Here is a 19,181-nt window from a genome sequence, read left to right on the forward strand (position 1 = left end):
TCAAGTACAACACAGTTCAAATAAGCTGATCACCTGCTTACTCGACACAACCATGACTGAAGAAAGTACTTCTCCATATCAAAGGCTTCATATGCAAAGCCCCTCTGTGCAAAACTAGAAACTGTTTCTCAAAACATATTTGCAAAGTAAAGGATGGAAAAAAAATCTTGATTAGCCTAATTTTACATAGCAGCTTTATTATTTTTTAATAATTTTCTACTATTCTGGAGCAGGCTGCTAATCTAATTTAGAGAAAAAAAAAAAAAAGAGAAGGAAGACAAGCCAAAGGATGAAAACTTGAGGCTAGGGGGAGGGAATGAGTAAGTCTAAGCCCCCAAAGAAATTACCATCCTCGTCCTGTATATGCTTTGAATATGACAAGTCCTTTTCAGAGCTATACATATAAAGTACAGAAGAACTTGTCAGTTAGATCCTCATCTACAGAGCAACACTGTCCTGAATTGAATCCTTTATGGTAGCCACTTGAATAAATACTACAGCTAGAATGGATTAAATGAAAGATTATTGTAAATTCTTTTATTCCATTAAGGTAACTTAGGAACAGCTTCAACTCACCCTTAAGGAATTAACCCACAATGGGTTAACAGCATTTAAAAAACCAAAACAGAACATCCACTATATCCTTATTGTTTAACATAGTGGTAATGCTTGGAGAATTCTTGGCTGAAATAGTAGTTTCAATAAAAGAAAATCTAGCAAGCCTGTCCTTAATACATACATACTTTGCCAAGTGTTTCTCCTCACTGAGCTGAAAAAACAGTTCCTACACACAGTCCTCAATGCAATGTCACGCTGTCTCACACATAATTTTATGACACATTACTGCTTTGGTTTTCTGAGTAGTGTATTATGTACTTTCAGGTCTTGGGAAAGCAATGATTACACTTTAAAATGCATGTTAAAGTGTGATTTGCTATGTCCTTTGTTTCATAGCATGGTAGAGTATCAGACTGAGTTTTGAAGAAGTTTCATCATTCCAGACTATTTTTCACTTGTTTGTATATTTTACTTTGAGCTGCAGTATTATCACTGTTTATTATAGTAAAGTCTAGGGTTCTTTAATCAAACAAAGATTATACAATTTCACTAATTTTTAATCCTAGCCAAAATTGGGATTTGGATGGTGAACAAACTATGACTCAATCCTGAAAACACCGTGTGATGTTTGCTAATAACACAGTCTTCTAGAAAAAATGGACTGGAGTGTTTTCACAACATTCTTGCGTAAAAGGTTCATATTCTGAGAATCCTATTAATACACTGTTACTCCTGAATTATCTAGCAGTAAGGATTTAAGACAGCCACTAAATCATACCTCTACACAGCGAAAAGGAAGCTGCTAAGATTCTTTACACAGATATCACAATAGTTTTAAGAGTCACAGAAATCACTGCAAAGGCCTGTAAGATAATTGAATCCAATTGTTAACTCAGGACTGCCAAGCCCATCACTAAACGATGTTCTGAAGTGCCACATCTACACATCTTTTATACATCTCGAGGAATGGCGACTCAACCACATCCTGAGGCAGCCTGTTCCAATGCTTTACACCCTTTCCTGTGAAGAAATTTTTCCTAATATCCAACCCATTTCCTCTTCTCCTATCAACTGCTGCTTAAGAGAAGAGACCAATCTCACCTATGTCCTCCTTCCAAGTAATTGTAGGAAACAATGATGTGTGCTCTGAGCCTCCTTTTCTCCAAGCTAAACACCCCCAGCTCCCTCAGTAAATATCATCACTTCCCCAGCTCTGTTGCCCTTCTTGGCACTCACTCCAGCCCTCAATGTCTGTCCTGGAGTCTTTCTGGAGGGGTCCAGAATTGGACACAGCACTGGAGGTGTGGCCTCAGCAGGGCCCAGCACAGGGGGACAATCCCTGCCCTGGCCCTGCTGGCCACAGCATTGCTGATCCAGGCCAGGATGCCATTGGCCTTCTTGGCCCCCTGGGCACAGCCTGGCTCATGTCCAGCTGCTGTCACCAGCACCCCCAGCTCCTTTCCAGCCACTCTGCCCCAGCCTGTGGAGCTGCCTGGGGCTGTTGTGACCCAAGGGCAGGACCTGGCACTGGGCCTTGCTGAACTTCACACCACTGGCCTCGACCCACCAATCAGCCTGCTCAGACGCCTCTACAGAGCCCTCCTACCTTCCAGCAGATGGAACCACTCCTGTTCAAGTTGGTGGAGTCTACAAACTGACTCAGGGTACACTTGATCCCCGTGACCAGATCATCAATACAGAAATCAAACAGGACTGGCTCTGATACTGAGCCCTGGGGATATACATTTATGATCAGTACAAACTGGACTTCATCCACCACCACACTCTGGACTTGGCCTTTCAGTACTTAACTCTTGACCATCCAGGCTTCCCCTGAGTGAAAAGTACACCCATCTGGGCCATGGGCAGGTATTTTTTTTTCAGGAGGAAGACGTGGGAAAGGATTTACTAAAATTCATGTAGATGACATCATGGCCTTTCCTTCATCCACACTGACTTACATCACCGGCCTAGGCTGCTGAGCAGCATATGCTGATTTTGAGTGCCCTTTCAAAAGTGTGAACTGCTCACCCTCAAATAAAGGGTCAGATTTTCTGTGCCCAGTTTTGTTTATACAAGTTATCTTCAGTGAGTTACACAGTTTGTCTACAGTCTGACAGAAAATGATCCTTTACTGAGGTTCAGTACTAAGACTTCTGAACCATTACTTAGAAAAGATTAACTAGCAGTATAGACAAAACAACTTCAGGACACACGATGAAATGTTAATAGCATCATTCTGTTTAGCCTTTCATGCTTGTAATAGTCTGCCCCTAGATGTTCTCACCATGCTGAAAAAACTACTTTAGTACCATTTAAACTGCACGGTATAGCTCTCCCTGGAATGCTTAACCCTGTGCAGCAACTCATTTTATTTTGGCCTAATACAGAATAAAAACATCTGTGAGGTAACTACAACTCCCAAGTGACCAAGCCCTAATATATATATATATATATATATATATATATATATATATATATATTCTGTTTTAGCAGTGCAACAGATAATTTCTGACAGTAGTTCTAATCTAGAAACATTCTTGAAATATCATCATTTAACCAATTGAAAAGGCCTTTTATTGGCAGATATTGGTGGGAACCTTTCAGCTGCAAACAGCAACCTCCACCAAAGTGCCTACTGGGAAGTACTGACTGGGAAGCCTCCTTAAACATTCCCAGACATGCTGAACTGGATGACTTTTAGCTACACACAGTATTGGTGCACCCTACTCACAACAACTGAAACAAATCACAGGAACTAGAATAGCTCAAATCCCCATTTTCAGGCAAGACCATTTCAACTTTTTATAATTATGATATAATGATGTATGTTATACCATACACACAGTTAAATAATTTGGAATATTACCTGAATGAGATTTGCTGCTGACAGCCTTTGCCCTCTATAGCCCAGATTTCCTAATGCAAGCATGGTCTCGAGAGACTACTTTTCACACAGCTATTTGCCCAGACTCTTGGAATATGACCTAATTGGTGGCCAGAGAATCAAAATGGGATGCAAGAACTGTATTTCTGTTGAGCTTTGTTCATTTTGTGTGTTATTTTATTCAGGTTTTACTGTTCATTAAACGTTATTTTATTCAGTATTCACTGAAAACAGCTAATAACTGAGACAAAGATATAATTTCTTGGATATGTTCTACATAGACTCAGCATTTAACTCCTTTTACATTAAAGAGACACACCTTTTTCTAGTGTGACAAATGTGGCTAAACTACTGGTTCTCCTACTATTTCATTAGTACTCATTTTTCTGTCGTATTCAACAGAGCAGAGTCTAGGTTGTAGTAACGAAGTGACTGACTACTGCCTAATTATTCAATCTCAGGATGCTCATACATCTTCTATTTAATTATTGTTTCTTAATACAAGGAATATTTTAGCACTGCTAGAACCAAATCATTCTGTTGAACAAGTTCTAGCATATGCATGTACACATATGAATACTGGGTCTACAAGAGCACTGGAAATACAGATTAATTTCACTACAATATGCAGTTAAAAGTTTTCAACAACTTTAGCATTACTCTCCCAGCCTTGTAAACACCAAGTCACAGAAGAATTCAGTTTCAAAATAAATCACAAGATGAGAGTGGCTCACAAGGATAACCATATCCCCTCTTCCACCTGTTCTTGCTCCTTCTGAAACGCAAGTAAAAGGTAATGAGGTGATGTCCAGCTTTAAAAGTAAAAAAATTCAAAATATGGCAAAGATGAAAAATCTGTCAAAATATGATTTAATAATCTGTAACAGAAAATAAGTACTTTTCAATTAAATGTAATGCATCAATTTCCACAGTACAGTTCAAATACAACTTGCCTGGAAATAACAGTTTTCTGCTTTGTAACATTAATCAACAGAGAACACCTGTAATATGCTAAATTAATTTCAATTGGTAGTAATTAATCATACTTAAACTTAGGAAATATATTGCAGCAACCTAAAATAAGGTAAGATAGCACTCTACATTAAAATGAGATTTAACAGGTGTCTATAGAACTTCTTCTAATGCTGAAAGAGCTGAAAACCACATCAAACCCTGAGACAATTTTCCTTGCTAATGTGATATAATTTTTGCCCACTAAAAGAACATGAATTTACAACATTACGGAAACTATTCCCAAACTTTAATGAAATCTACAAATGAAGTTTCTAATTTTCTGTCATTTTGTTTCAGGTCCTATAATAATTTAATAAAGAAAAAAAAGATTTTTACATTTAGCATGTGGGCCTATGTGCACAATATTGTAAGAAAACACTATTGACATTTAACCTAACACTTAAAGAAATAAAGATAAAATAATAATTTAGATACATTATATATATCAACATAAAAAACTTATAAATGGATGATATATGAGATCTCAAAAAACCTCAGGAAATTAGAGTTTTCAACTTGATGACAACATATAATGACGTTAGAAATATGCACTGCATGTACAGTATATTTACAATAACACTAAAGGAACTCAATAGCTGTACTTCAAACTAATTTCACTTTAACTCAACCGGAAGTATAAACTCTCATAGCTAGACAGGGTAACGTACAACACTAACTTTGGATAATGTACATTTGAATTCAATATAGAAGAGTATTTCTTTTTGTGGGTCTGTCTTTGCATTGTAGTCTTTTCAGACATATGTGTACAACACCCAAGGCCACAACAGGGAAACATGATACTTTCCTGGTGATATAAAAGCTGTATTAAAATATATATATGTACATATGTATTTTAACATTAAAGAACAGTACATTTAGAAGTCATTTAGGAAAATGTATGTCTACTGACTTGTTCAATCTTACTTACACAGTGACTCAGGATCTCTACAAATTTCCCGATCCCAACTTATGCAACTAGACTAGCAATATAATCATATCTGTCAGAATAAAGTACTATTTTTTCCTTAATTTTTAAATCCAAGATTATACTGTTACTTCTCAAATTCAGAAAGACTTTTATGAAGTAAATGAATAATTTTTTTACTCGCATGTAATTATTATTGCTACATCTATATACAAAGCATAAGAGAAAAAAGCCCTAAAGAGCTGTTAAAGTGTGTTTTTTTCCAACAGTCTGTTAAACTTCAGCTGTTTCAACTTGTACATATCATCACAAACGCACAATTTATAAATATAAATTCCAAAGATTTCTTAGGTAGTTCATATAGCTTCAGGGATACAAAAAAGATAAATACAATGTGAACTGTCTGGTACATAGGATAGGAACATTTTTTTCCTGGAGATTCAAAAGCGATATGAAAACGAATGAAAGACATGCTTCTGCTGTGATGCATTCCCCCAAGAAGTCTTACAAAAATTATACTATTGAATAATGTAAACATAAGTGTCAGGTTGCATCTAGAGTAACAGACCACACATTATGGAAAAAGTTACAAGAAAAGATTGCCAAATTTCTGATCTGCTACTGATTAGCAGAAGAATGTTATGCATTTGTTTCCAGTTGTAATCTAACTTTCATGCATATTCAAAAGCTAGAATGTATGTGCATAGTAACAATAATCTTCCATGATATATCTTTACACAGTATCTTGGGCACCAATGAAGAAAATTTCAGGAAGATGGCAAATTCCGTATAATTTCACTACACAGAAAATATACCTAAACTTCAAAAAGAATAAACTCATTATCAATTACAGTTCACATTGGTCTTTGACTAAAATATAACAATAATAAACAAGGTACTCATCATTTTACATTGCTTAACACTTTGAATGCCATATTCATTTGCATACTTATGTTTTACTGATGTTCCACTTTTAAAAGCGTATAAAGGACTGTTGCTTTGTAGTTCACATTTATACGGCTTTCCTAGAAGAACGCAGAATACCATACTGAATGCCTATTGTGCAGAAATAACCCTGAAGGCTGTATCATAGTATTCAGTAGAAAACTCTTACCAATTTTTCATCAACTGTGATGAGTTGCGTGTCTCGAGTTTGGTTCTGCGCCAGCCGCCATGTGGAAGTGCTCAGTGACCTGCAGTGCAAGACTTGAAGTTAAAAAATGATTCATGCAATGAGAAAATAGAGGCAGACAAATCTTACATAAACAAGTTACTTTAACAATATCCGTCTTGTAAAAAAAATTGAAGAGGGAGAGATGAGGGCACAAAAATCCTTTTTCTCCCCAATTAGTTCTGTCTGCTGAGTTTTTGGCAGACTCCCACTTAGCAGTTCACAACAGGCTGCACTTTATGTCAGCCTACAGGCTCTCTGTCACAGAGAGACTGCCAGTGGCAAGGACTGTACTGCTCTATATGAATGTACAGTAGCTGATTTGTCACGAACAGACAGAAAAATACAAGGCTGCTGCAAGCATTCTGGAACTCTGATCCTTAAACTGATGGCATCAGAGGAAAAAATCCTAAATCTATTTGCAATGGTAAAGCTCCAATTCTACATGTCAATAACAGGACATTAACAAATTCAAAAAACCCAAACCAATAAAAAAAAAATGACTAAACAAACTCTAAGCTGATACAGCAAACATAGTTTTCAGGTTGTGAGTGGGCAAAACAACTATTTTGCTTAATTTCTAAATAATTTTGGGTCAGCTTATTCATTTCCAAGAAATACAATTTATCTTCTTGCATAATTGCTAAATCTGTAAGATACATATGGAAACAGAGAACACAATTCCACACCACTGAATTAACTAGATTTGCACTTTGCTTACATTATGTCACTAATGACAGGATTAGGCCCTTTGAGTACAAATCATCTTTTGGTGAAATAATGCAACAGCAGGTGAAACAAGCCAAGAAACTTAGTTCTCTGACCTCATGATAGAATACCAGGTTGGAAGAGAACCTCAAGGACCATCTGTTTCAACCTTTCTTGGCAAAAGCATGGTCTAGACAAGATGGCCCAACACCCAGTCCAGCTGAATCTTTGAATTGTCCAACTCTGAGGAACCCACCACTACCCAGGGGAGATTGTTCCAATAGCTGACTGACTTAACTGCACTGTGAAAAATTTTCCCCGTGTCTAACCAAAATCTCAACAGGATTAACTTCTACCATTAGCTTCTTTTGCATGTGACTCACTGTAAAAAGGAGTGTCCACCTTCTCTGTAACCACCTTTTAAAATACTGGAACACGGTGATGGTCTTGAGTCTTTGCTCAAGACTAAACCAATCCAATTCTTTCAGCCTTTCCTCATGTGCCAGGCTTCCTTGTCCTTTGATGACCTTTGTGGCCTTTCTTTGGATCCTCTCCAGCCTGTCCATGTAGTATTACAGGTATGGCCTGAGAAGCACTGAGAAAAGTAGGATCATAACTTCTTCATCTCTGCTGGTTATGTTTTTGTTGATGCAACCCAGCAAACCGTTTCCTCTCTTTGCTCAGAAGCAACTGTCTACAAACACTGAGACTGTTTTCCTCAGGACCCCCAGTCCCTCACCCCAAAGTTAGTCCCCAGTCGGGTAAATCCCAGACTATGCTGCAGTTCCGGATTACGATTTCCCAGGCTGAACAGCAATTTGCTCTTGATGAACTTCATAAGGATCTTGTTAGCCCACTTTTCTAGCCTGTTTAGATCTTCCTACAGGATGAATTTCCTTTCCAAAGTGTCCACTTCCCCACTCAGTTTGGTATCACCAGCAAACTTTTATCAGGGTTTGCCAGGATCCCACCATGGATCACTTATGAAGAAATCAAACAGTGCTGGGCCCAAAGCTGATCCCTGGGGACCCCACTTGCAACAGGTCGCCAATGTGAAAAGGAGCGAGGCACCACCACCCTCGGAGTGCTGCCTGTCGGCCAGTTCCCCACCCACTGCATGGACCACTTCACTAGACTGTGGTGCACCAGCTGTTCTGGGAGGAGGCTTTGACAAAGCACATCAAAACCCTCGGAGAAATCCAGGTAGACAACAGTGTGCTCCATATTTGATAAAGGCCATTTTAAAGAAATGAGGAACAAAAATGCAGGAATTCAGTTTTCTCTACAAAAACCTTCTGAAACTAAATAACTGCAACAAAGTTCAGTTAAATATCTAATATAAATCAATACTTTCAACACAGATTACATTCTATTTAATTATCTTCCCTCTGCCTTTAGCAACTTCAAAAACATCTCCAAAGCACAAAGTTTATATACTCACATAACTCTGTGGCATGGACAGACAGATCTATTCCTATTTAAAGTGACAAAATCTGTCAGGAAAGTTACTTTATTTCAGAACACAGAAGTTTTCCAGGGCAAGGAAGCCAAATTATTTCATAAAAACTCAAGGTAACTACTTTGCTAGCTCAAAATCTCTGTACCAGAATGCTTCTGGCTCAATACAGGCCAGTATTTTTTAAGCTGACATGTAAAAGAATACATCATAAAAACAGAATAGAGAGATACTGGAGCACTAGGAGAACAGGCTGTTACTTGGTCCTTATTCAAATACACACCAAGAGAGATGTTATCCTAAGAGCATGCTGAACAGCACCATTACACTTGTGTTCCAGACTTAAGCAGCTAAAGCCAGAAAATATTCAACCTTAAATAAGGAAAAAAAACCCCAACATTGCAACAGGAAAATTATTTTCTTCTCCACTACAGTAGCTTTACTATCAAAGTAATATTCTGCAGGTATTCCTGGAATTTCATGTGATACAGTGTTCACTACATTACTTAACATCTGTCCATAAGAAAGACATAGGATTATGCAATTGAATTATTTTGTTCTCTAAAGAAAACTCATCTAGACTAAGAATCAAGAAGTTCTCTGAAGCTTGTTCTGTGGAAATGTCTAATCAATATGTAAACATTCAGGTATGTAAAGGTTGTAAAAAGGCTGATCAGGAGGATACTTTTTTTTGTAATACAAATTCAGTTATGAACAAAATCTAGCACAATTTAGTTTGAAAATGGTTGAGAGTGGCTTGTTTTGTTTTAAACTGGAAAAGCATTTATCAGCTTTAAAAAGTACAAATGCCATGCCCTTGAAAATTATTTCCACTCAGCATTACATCATTAGACATTGTTTTTACTAACACCATGATAAAGAGCAGGGTAAAAACCCCACCAGATTAAAGGTGGACAGAATCTCCTTCTGAGATGCTTCAACATTTTACACAGAGGGAGCTGGCTTTTAGCATGAGATGACTCTGTCAACTGGGAAAACTTCCAAGGCATCCTACCTTATAGCTCTCCATGATATTCTGGCTATTCCTCAAAAGCACAAGGACAGCTTACTAGCCTAGGTCCACTTCTCCTCTTCATTATTTTTCAAAGACATTTCCGTTGACTACACAATTCTAGAAAACACACAACTGTTACTGGAATTTACAACCCCGTACACTTCTTAAATGAGCTGCCTTCTGTCTGTCCCTAGACTGCAATGAGTTGGACAGAACACACTTTCTCTAAGAACTTCCTAATTGAAGAGTGGTTGAAAACTGGCTTTTGGACTAGGAAAGTGAATCTCAAGCCAGTGGAGGAGAGACCTCCAGGTGAAAATACATAAAACACCAGCTACATGTTAAAGATAACTGGCTTACGATATTTCTATTTGCTGCATCTCTCACAGAAAGTAATCTGAAGTTTGGAAAAACCAGCAACTCTAAAATGTCATGTGAACTTAAATACTGCTATTTGAAAGTTAATAGGAAGTGTAGCTTGATTCCCAGAATGCCTGTTCAATTTTCAGCAGGCTTCATTGCAAGTGTGTAGCTAATATCAGGCACTAATCTGAGGACAGAACCAGGAAATGCACCTCTTTCACACCAGGCTCTCTTCTCAAACTCTGACAATGGCAACTTTATAATATCTATTATGCCTTCAAGTTAAATGAATTTGCAATCTAAACCACTTAAGTTAACACTTGAGTTAAGCCTTATATTTCATCCTCAACAGTACAGTAACTCTCACAAAATTACCTATTAATATTTGCCCACATCCACCTTGACTTTTAGGTAGTTTTTCTGATGGATAATCTTGCAGAAGTCTAGAATACACATTTGCAAACGGAATCACACAATCACTGGGTTGGAAGTGATCTTGAAGCTCACTGAGTACAACTCAGCCCTAACTGCAACTACAACCTCAACTGCAACTACAATTCCATTCTCACAAGATCCTATTGCTTTTTCCTATCACTAACCTCTGGAAAGGAAATCTGCTTTCTTCCTTTCTCTCTGTGCATAATATGGGTATATATTACCCATTTGCTTCTTTTTGACTGCTTATGCTTTTTTTCCCCTGTTAAAATATCTTGGGATGAGAGGAAGTTCTACTTCTACCCTGCTCCAAGTCTAATCAAACTCTGATTTAGAATTATTGTACACAGAATACTTAGAATAAACACAAATAGACTGCTAAAATAATTCAGAATTTCAGAAACTATAGAGAAAGCTTTACATGTAGCTAGCAACAATAAATCTTGCTATCTTATAGGCTCATTAATGACCAATTCAGAACACATACCAAATGAACTTCCTTCATGGTTACTACCTAATAAACAAAGTGTGACAAGGTTCCAAGCTGGCCAGAGCTCTGTTGTGAATATGCCCAAATGCTTTCCTTATAGTGAGCTTGTCAGTGATGAATAAACAGGCGTTCAAATGTAAAAATCTAGATTTATTGTAAAAGCCCGCCTTTTAAAACAAAAACTCTTCAAAATGATGTAAAACAAAAATTAAGGTTTACTAAAAAAGTCACCTCTCTCCTTTATGATTGTCCATATACTTTCCAACAGTATAGGAGCTCCTTTATCTTTTGAGTCCACCATCTAAATGTCATTTCATTCATATTGGCAAAAAGATTTTCTCCCTATCCTATGCCATTGTGTTGGGAATCTCAATTCCTCAATCTTGATCTATATAATCTTATACCATTATTTTACACTACTGTAAGTTAAGATTATCTGTAGTTTATGATAATTTCATTATACTACTTTCTACAGTTCATTTAAACTGTAACCTTGTTTACCAAAATTTTGTCTTTACCACCTATCTGATTACTTCAGCATAGGCTTTGTTATATACATATGCTACAAAACAATATACTTTATTGATATTTCAGGGTCTCAGTGTTAGGAATTTTAAAAAGGCCAAAGTAACTTTTCCTTCCACTGTGAACAGTTCTTCAGTGAGGCATAGTAGAACTGGACATTGCATCTAGAAATAATTATGGCTACCATTTTTTATTTTAGAGTCTCACAATAAATGTAAAATGTTTTTGCACTGTATAGAGAAGACAGGAATAGATATTTGGCAAAGACTAAACTACATGATCTTATTAAATACTTGTAACTCTTATATCAGCTCAGTAACACAGAATGAATAAATGAGAACTACCAGAAAAAATATGTCTTTGTAAAATTCAAAACTTTCTGTAGGTACCATGTGTCCGGAAGAAACAAATGCTGTGATCAACTAACCATGTCTTCCATGATAAGTATGTATTCCCTTTCCACCATTATCTGTAGTTACACCAAAGTCACAAATGGTTTCCACATCCCTGCTACACAAATGAAGGAGTCCAGTGAGAAGCTACTGAAGTTCTTCAGTCTACTGGAAAACTACAATATTCATAACAGTATCAGGTCTCTCAACCATCTTTTACCACTGTGGGATAAGGACATAGCAGTTCCTTGCTGCAGGGAAGATTCTTAGGTCTTCCCTTCTTAAGTTATAGGCCCCAGCTCTGCTGAAGCCATTAACTTCTGTTGAACAGAAGAAACCAAACAGTAAAAAATGGTCAGTGGAGGTCTTTTGTGGTATCTGAATTCAGGCATCTGACTTGAACCTATTACTTGGTTATTTTGGGTATATGTATTCAACTGCTAACACTCAACAAATTTTACCACCGTAAATATCTGCTAAATAACCTACGTTTAACCCCTACATAGTAAGAAGATGCCATATTTACACGGCATGCATTTGCCTTCCATGGAGAGCAGTGCTCTGATTGGAATGTTTACACAACATCCAGATGTAAAAACTTGTATCTACCTGACACAATTCAGTAGATGGAACTTGAAACCATTGCACAAAAACTTTTCCTTAACCTCTTTATGCAACACATCTGACTGTTTGATCTATTAGCACCCCCTTTTGGTCAGCTGTTGGAGATGTGGTAAAAAAACCCCAGGTATCACCAAACAGGTAATCAAATCATAACGTATAGGTAAAACAAAGTCTTGAAGAAAGCCCTATGTACTACATGAGAAATAAAGACAGTCATCAAGAAATAAGTCTAAAGGATGTTTTAAGTATTTTGACACTGAACAACCAGGGCATCAGTGGATGTGAATATACATATATGCAGAAGCCATGATGAACAATGCAATAAACTGAATATTATTAATTTTTAGAAAACCAACCTTTTAAATATTATTGCATTTAATATTATTGCATTTCTAATATTACAAGCTTCATAATGTGCAGCCACCATAAAAACATTAAATTCTGAACAAAAAGAACAAAAAGAAACACCACCAGCTAACAACTTCCACAGCACGCAACCTAGTCATACACTGTGATTAAACAGACTAAATACAAATCAGTATGAAGTTCCGGCACATAAAATACAGGAAATAATGATGCAATGTTAAATACAATACAGATCACACTATTCAACATAATATATATATTTTTTTAGCTCCAACAAAATGCATTTTTATAAAGACAACTTGCAAAGTTAAACTTCTGAGAGATTAATTTGAACACAGTGGGATAATATTTCCTTGGTATTAAAGTCACTACTGTAGTTGAAGTGATAATGACTTAACAGAGTCAATGGTATTTTATTTTTACTTGGTTTCATTTACTAGTCTTACTACTTTCCAACACAAGTAAAATATGGAGCATAGTGCCAAACACTGCCTATGGCAACATGCAGCTCTATTTTGTAGTATGAACTGCAGGATGAACTTTCGTGTTGGGAGGAAAACAAAGTTCCTCATTAATAAATAATATTTTCATACTCTGATGAAGTTGGCTGATCATACTTTTTCCTTTGCCTAGAAAATGATGTTAAACAGAGTAAATTATGTTTCTAAATGGATGAATGCAGTATTAATTTATCTAAACTACTGAAATTTCTGTAGTAAGTTGCTGAAATTATATAAATTAAAATATAAATAAACAGACACTGTCTTTACTTGCTAATAAGTTCATATGCAATAAATTACTTTTTTCTAGTTGCGTGTTTGGAAAACAGGGCAAGAACTGACTATGCTTTCCTGTCAGGCAAAACTTACAAAAAGAAGCAATGGTTATATAAATGTACTAAATTAACATGGAAATAAGCATTTGACTTGTGGTTTGGAACGTTGAAGCTAAATATTAAGTTAACCTGTCTTTACAAATACTAAACTACAGGCCTGTCAGTCTCACTTCAGTGCCTGGTAAAGTTCTGGAGAAGACCATTCTGAGAATTACTGAAAAACACCTGAAGAACAGTCACAGCCAGCACAGCTTCATGAAGGAACAGTTCTGTTTGACAATTTCCTTTTATGACAAGGTAATACACCCAGCTGCTCAAGAGAAGCCAGCTGATATGGTCTTTCTGGATTTCAACAAAGCTTTCAATACTGTCCCTCATAAGATCCTTCTGGACAAAATGTCCAGCTCACAGTTGGACAAACACATCACGGGATGGGTGAGAGCTGGCTCATGGGTTGGGCACAAAGGGTTACAGTGCATGGGGTGGTATCAGCCTGGGGACCTGTCACTGGGGGGGTCCCACAGAACTTCATCTTAGGCCCTAAGACTTTCAACATCTTCATTAACAACCTGGATGCAGGACTGGAAGGGATACCAAGTAAATCTGACAATGATACTAAATTGGGAGGAGCTGTTAAAGGCAGAGAAGCTGCACAGAGGGATCTTGACAATCAGAAGGACTAACAATCACAAACCAGATTAAATTTAACATGGGCAAGTCCTGGATCCTGCACCTGGGATGGGGCAGCCCTGGATGTACAGACAGGCTGGGGAACGAGAGGCTGGGCAGCAGTGCCATGGAAAGGGCCCTGGGGCTCTGGTCCATGGCAAGCTGAACATGAGCCAGCAGTGCCCTGGCAGCCAGGAGGGCCAAGCGTGTCCTGGGGGCATCAGGGACAGCATCAGCAGCCAGGCAAGGGAGGGGATTGTCCTGCTCTGCTCTGCCCTGGGGGCACTTCTGGGTGCCACGGTATAAGTAAGTCATAAAGCTACTAGAGAATGCCCACAGGAGGGCAAAAGAACTGTTGAAGGCTCTTGAAGGGAAGCTACAGGAGAAGCAGTTTGGTCTGTTCAGCCTGAGGGAGAATGAAGAGACCATATTGCAGTGTGCAACTTCGTTCTGAGAGGACATGGAGGGCAGGCACTGATCTCTTCTCTGTGGTGACAGTACTTGAGGGAACAAAAAGAAGCTGTGTCATGTCAGGTTTAGGCTGGATGTCAGCAAAAGGTTCCTCACACAGAGGAGTGCTGGGCACTGCCACAGAAGTGGTCACAGCACCAAGTGAGACAGGGCTCAAGAGGTGTTTGGACAAGGCACTCAGACATGTGGTATGACCCCTCCTGTACAGGGCCAGGAGCTGGACTCACTGATACTTGTGGATTCCTTCCAACCCAGAATACTCTATAATTCTTTGAAATTAGCTACATTTTCAAGTAGTGAATATGTCATCACATAGAAAATAATAAAATTTTAGTTATTTTAGATTCTACTTTAATTATCCCACAGGTGAGAAAATGCTGTTGACCTGCTATATTCAAACAAGTATCAGCTGAACCACTGACAATGTAAAGAAATGGTCCTTCCAGAACTACCACAGGATCAGAGCACTATATCCATGCCTGCAGCCTAGTGGATTCCTCAGGACACAAGTCAGTTCTGCGAAGACATGAACTGCCCACCATCAGTTTTCTTCATTTAATCAGACTTCTTGCAGTCAAGACATAATAAAAAGGCTAGCTCTGGCCTAGCACCATGCCTGCACTTTCCCTGACTCAAACAGAGCCCATTTGAGCAGCCAGCTAACTGAGGTGACATGACTGGGTGCACAACAAAGGCCAGTCCTTCAGAAGGCTCCACATGAAGCAGACAGTATGTCCAGGCCAGCTCAGCCACTCCTCTGCCACTCCTGCAGAGCTGGTGTCTTTTGAGATTTTGAGTATAAGCTTATGCTTAATGCAAACAGCTTGAGCTGTTGTTGAAAAGTTCAGCCAAAAATCCACAGAGCTAGCCTGAAGGTTCAAGTCAGCGCACTCACAAGCAACAGCTGCACATCCTAAAACAGTTCTCTGCAAGTCTCAGGCTGGTATCAAAACATTTCTTGAAGTGCTTAGATACAAACTGAGTCATTACTTGCAACTAAACTTCTAAAAAATGTCATGTCAGTGCTCCTTGACCCTCACATGCACATGACTCAGAGCACACCAGTGGTCTCTGACATATCACAGAAAACAGATTAGAAACGCTTTTGAGAGAGGGGCTTAACATGTTAAGAACAAAATTACTCAAAATTATTTAAACAGTTTTGTTTTAGAAATAAAAGAACTCATTATGAAAGGAGACCAGATATACTACAATTAGAGCAATATAATACCTAATTTGCAAGATGTCCAACAGCTATCAGGTCACAGGAACTCTGAATTACTGCCACCCATACAGTTGCTAATAAAGCATTTCATTACACACTACTCTCCAAACTGGAACACCTAATCTTAGGAATTAACCTCAGTTCACAATCTGAAAGCAGCAGGCTGTTGAGAACCAGAAACTTCTTATAGGCAAGTTATTTGGAAGACATATAATACTACAAATGTCGCACAGCCCATAACAACTATCAACTAAATTTACATTCTCTAGTTAGAAAGCCTAATAAAGTTAAAAAAAGAAGAGAGAAAAGTTGTGGAGGGTGTAAAGACAAAATACCCAGGTGACACATTTGCTTTGTTTGTGCTTTCTAAATATCAAATTCCCCACACACACATTCAGGCATTCATAGAACTTGACAAAACTAAAAACTGTGCTCTCTTTATAGAAGGAACAACAAAAGTCAAAGGGTTTAATTTCAAAACTGTGAGGAATGAAACTAATGTTCCACATCCCACCTCTGTCTTATTTTGTGCATTTTGAAAAAGAGCCTTTGAATCATGTTAACATTAAACAGAAAAACAGAGTAAAGATTCCTCTGTGTTTGTAAACTGGTTTATGGCACAGTATGGTCCTCTATTTCACCCCTATCCACTCCTGTTGATTTAGCCCTTCAATCTGACTGCATTTACTAGCTAAATTAATTCTTATTCTAATAATCCAAGGCCTTTAAAACACAGTATATATATCGATATATATATATATATCTGTATGCATATCTATGTATAGACATACATACATACATGTATACATACATATACATAGATATAGATATATAGATATATATACACACACACACACATAAAAGGCAACTTCTTTCTTATTTAATGCTCTCAAACACTTGAACCATAAACAACAACACAAAAAGGAATTCTTTAAAGTGTTACTGGAAAATTACATCTTGGTTTATAATGGTTCGTGAATGTCAAATAAGCTATTTGGCAAGTAAGCCTTAGCTGTTGGGCAGCTATGACAAACTGTGTTTAAGAGCTATATATTAATGTTTGTAGTACAAGCCAGTTAGAGAAAGCCAAATGCCTTACAAATGGAACATGATATACAGGTTTCTTTTCAAAACTGTACGCTCTTAGGATTTCTAGATGAGAATGGGATAATCTAGGTAATATTATTCTGCATGATTTAATTTCACACTTGCTTTGTGAACTTCGCCTTGTCTCAGCTACCTTTCTCTTCAATTTCCTTTCTGACACTAAGCCTTTGTCCTCAATTCCCCTTTGAACTCTTGTCGTTCCTCAGTTATCATGTACCTCAGCTACACTCCATGTCATACACCTTAGTCACACCACTTGATCTGTCAAGCCCACATGGTTCTTATACAGCTCTGAGGAGAAAAATCTCATGATACTTCAATAAATTTTTGACTACTGAGTTATATTCAGAGAAGATACACCAATGGTGCCACCATAGGTGCAAGAACATAGTCTGAGTTTTCAAGTGCTCTAACATCGACAGTCTGAAGACAAACTCTCTCAGACCACGCATCAGGACACGAAGGGCACCAGCAGGTCTTAATGGCCATGACCAGCCTCACACAGGACCTCCACGAACAGCCCCTGCCTATGGCCCTGGAGCTCTATTTAAAAGATCAACTTTGGGTCTTCAGCCCTTGCTGAAGTGGCATCATTAGGTGCACCCACCTCCAGCCCTGGTTCTGGCTCTTGCCCTGGTCAGTAAGAGCACTGTCCCTGCTGGGGTCACCCTCACTTTCCAGCTTGCCTTACCCTCTGGAGTAGACAGCCTTTGATGCTCCTCGACACTTTGCTTGTCATTAATTCCTATCAAATAAAATATAATGCTGTTTTTTCCAGTCTATGCAATTAATCTGCACTTGGTTTTCAGCCTCATATTGCAACCAAAGCAAAGGACTTAATTTTTATGCAGTCTCTATATAATGACTGATTTTAAATCTTACCTTGTTTTAAAATTATACTAACCACACAAGCTTTTAGTTGTGGGTACTGCCTTCTACAATACACATCTGAGATGAAAACAAACAGCTGGCTGCAGTGTAAGCAACCTATGTGTCTCCCACAGGAGTTTTGAAAAACAAATTATCACACCAAAACTTTAACTCCTATTCTACACACAAGTGCAAGCAACAATGGCACTAGCTAGGAAAAAAAATACCCTTCCTTCTTTTGCATATTGCATCAGCATCTGCAATCTTGGAACAATAATTCTTTAAACTGATGGACAATTTATTGGGCACTTTAAGAGAAATATAATGAAACGACCAAGCTACATAAATGAAGTTTACATTCAAAGAAAGCTTGACTGTTCTGTTTTTCCATAATTATCTGATTTAATTTTATTTCCATCTGTCATTATTTATTAATGTAAGCACACTTCAGAAGCATTTTTGAGAACTCACCTTTGAGAATAAAAATAACCTCATCAGCTACCCTATTTGTGTGTTCACTTGTGCACCAATCCTCATGCACTGATCCCCTCCTCCTCCACTGGTACAATTCTTTCTTACTTTTCATATTCTTACTATCTAATCAGCTGTTAGCTCACTCTCTAAAAGGAGACTGCAAGTACTGATATTACTCACGCTTTTATAAAGCCTTAAGGCAACACTGGTGCTTTCGAAGCAAACCTCATTCTTGAATTTCAGATCAAATAACATGCAGATTATTTGTCTCTTTCTCTGGTAGGCACGAACACTGGCATATGAAAATATACCACTCTTGCAGAATTTTCCTTCCAATAACTTACCACAGTAGATGCAAATACTCCTTGAATATGTGACAGAACGGTCAAAGCTACTGCATGAAGAGCTTTCTGCCTTTTTCCTTCATTTGAAATGCAGCAAAAAGATGGTACATTGTAACTTCTGAAAATGCAATATCCATAAAAATCTTAGCTTAAAACTTACTGAAATCTATAAAAAAATATGAAGAACTCAACAGCTCTCATCTGCAACAGAAGTTTAGTTTGGATTTCAATATAAATAGCATCCCTAACACTTAGCG

General features: G+C 37.8%; 1 protein-coding gene across 1 annotated transcript in view; it reads right to left on the reverse strand.

The window, feature by feature from the left end:
• Positions 1-19,181, reverse strand: part of NDUFS4 (NADH:ubiquinone oxidoreductase subunit S4) — a 47,855-nt gene that overhangs the window by 20,403 nt on the left and 8,271 nt on the right. Inside the window, exon 2 of the mRNA XM_058044269.1 lies at positions 6,499-6,577. Coding sequence (XP_057900252.1) covers positions 6,499-6,577 — 79 coding nt within the window. The remainder of the gene's footprint in view (positions 1-6,498; positions 6,578-19,181) is intronic.

Source organism: Melospiza georgiana, chromosome Z (assembly GCF_028018845.1).
Source record: "Melospiza georgiana isolate bMelGeo1 chromosome Z, bMelGeo1.pri, whole genome shotgun sequence".
Taxonomy (NCBI): domain Eukaryota; kingdom Metazoa; phylum Chordata; class Aves; order Passeriformes; family Passerellidae; genus Melospiza; species Melospiza georgiana.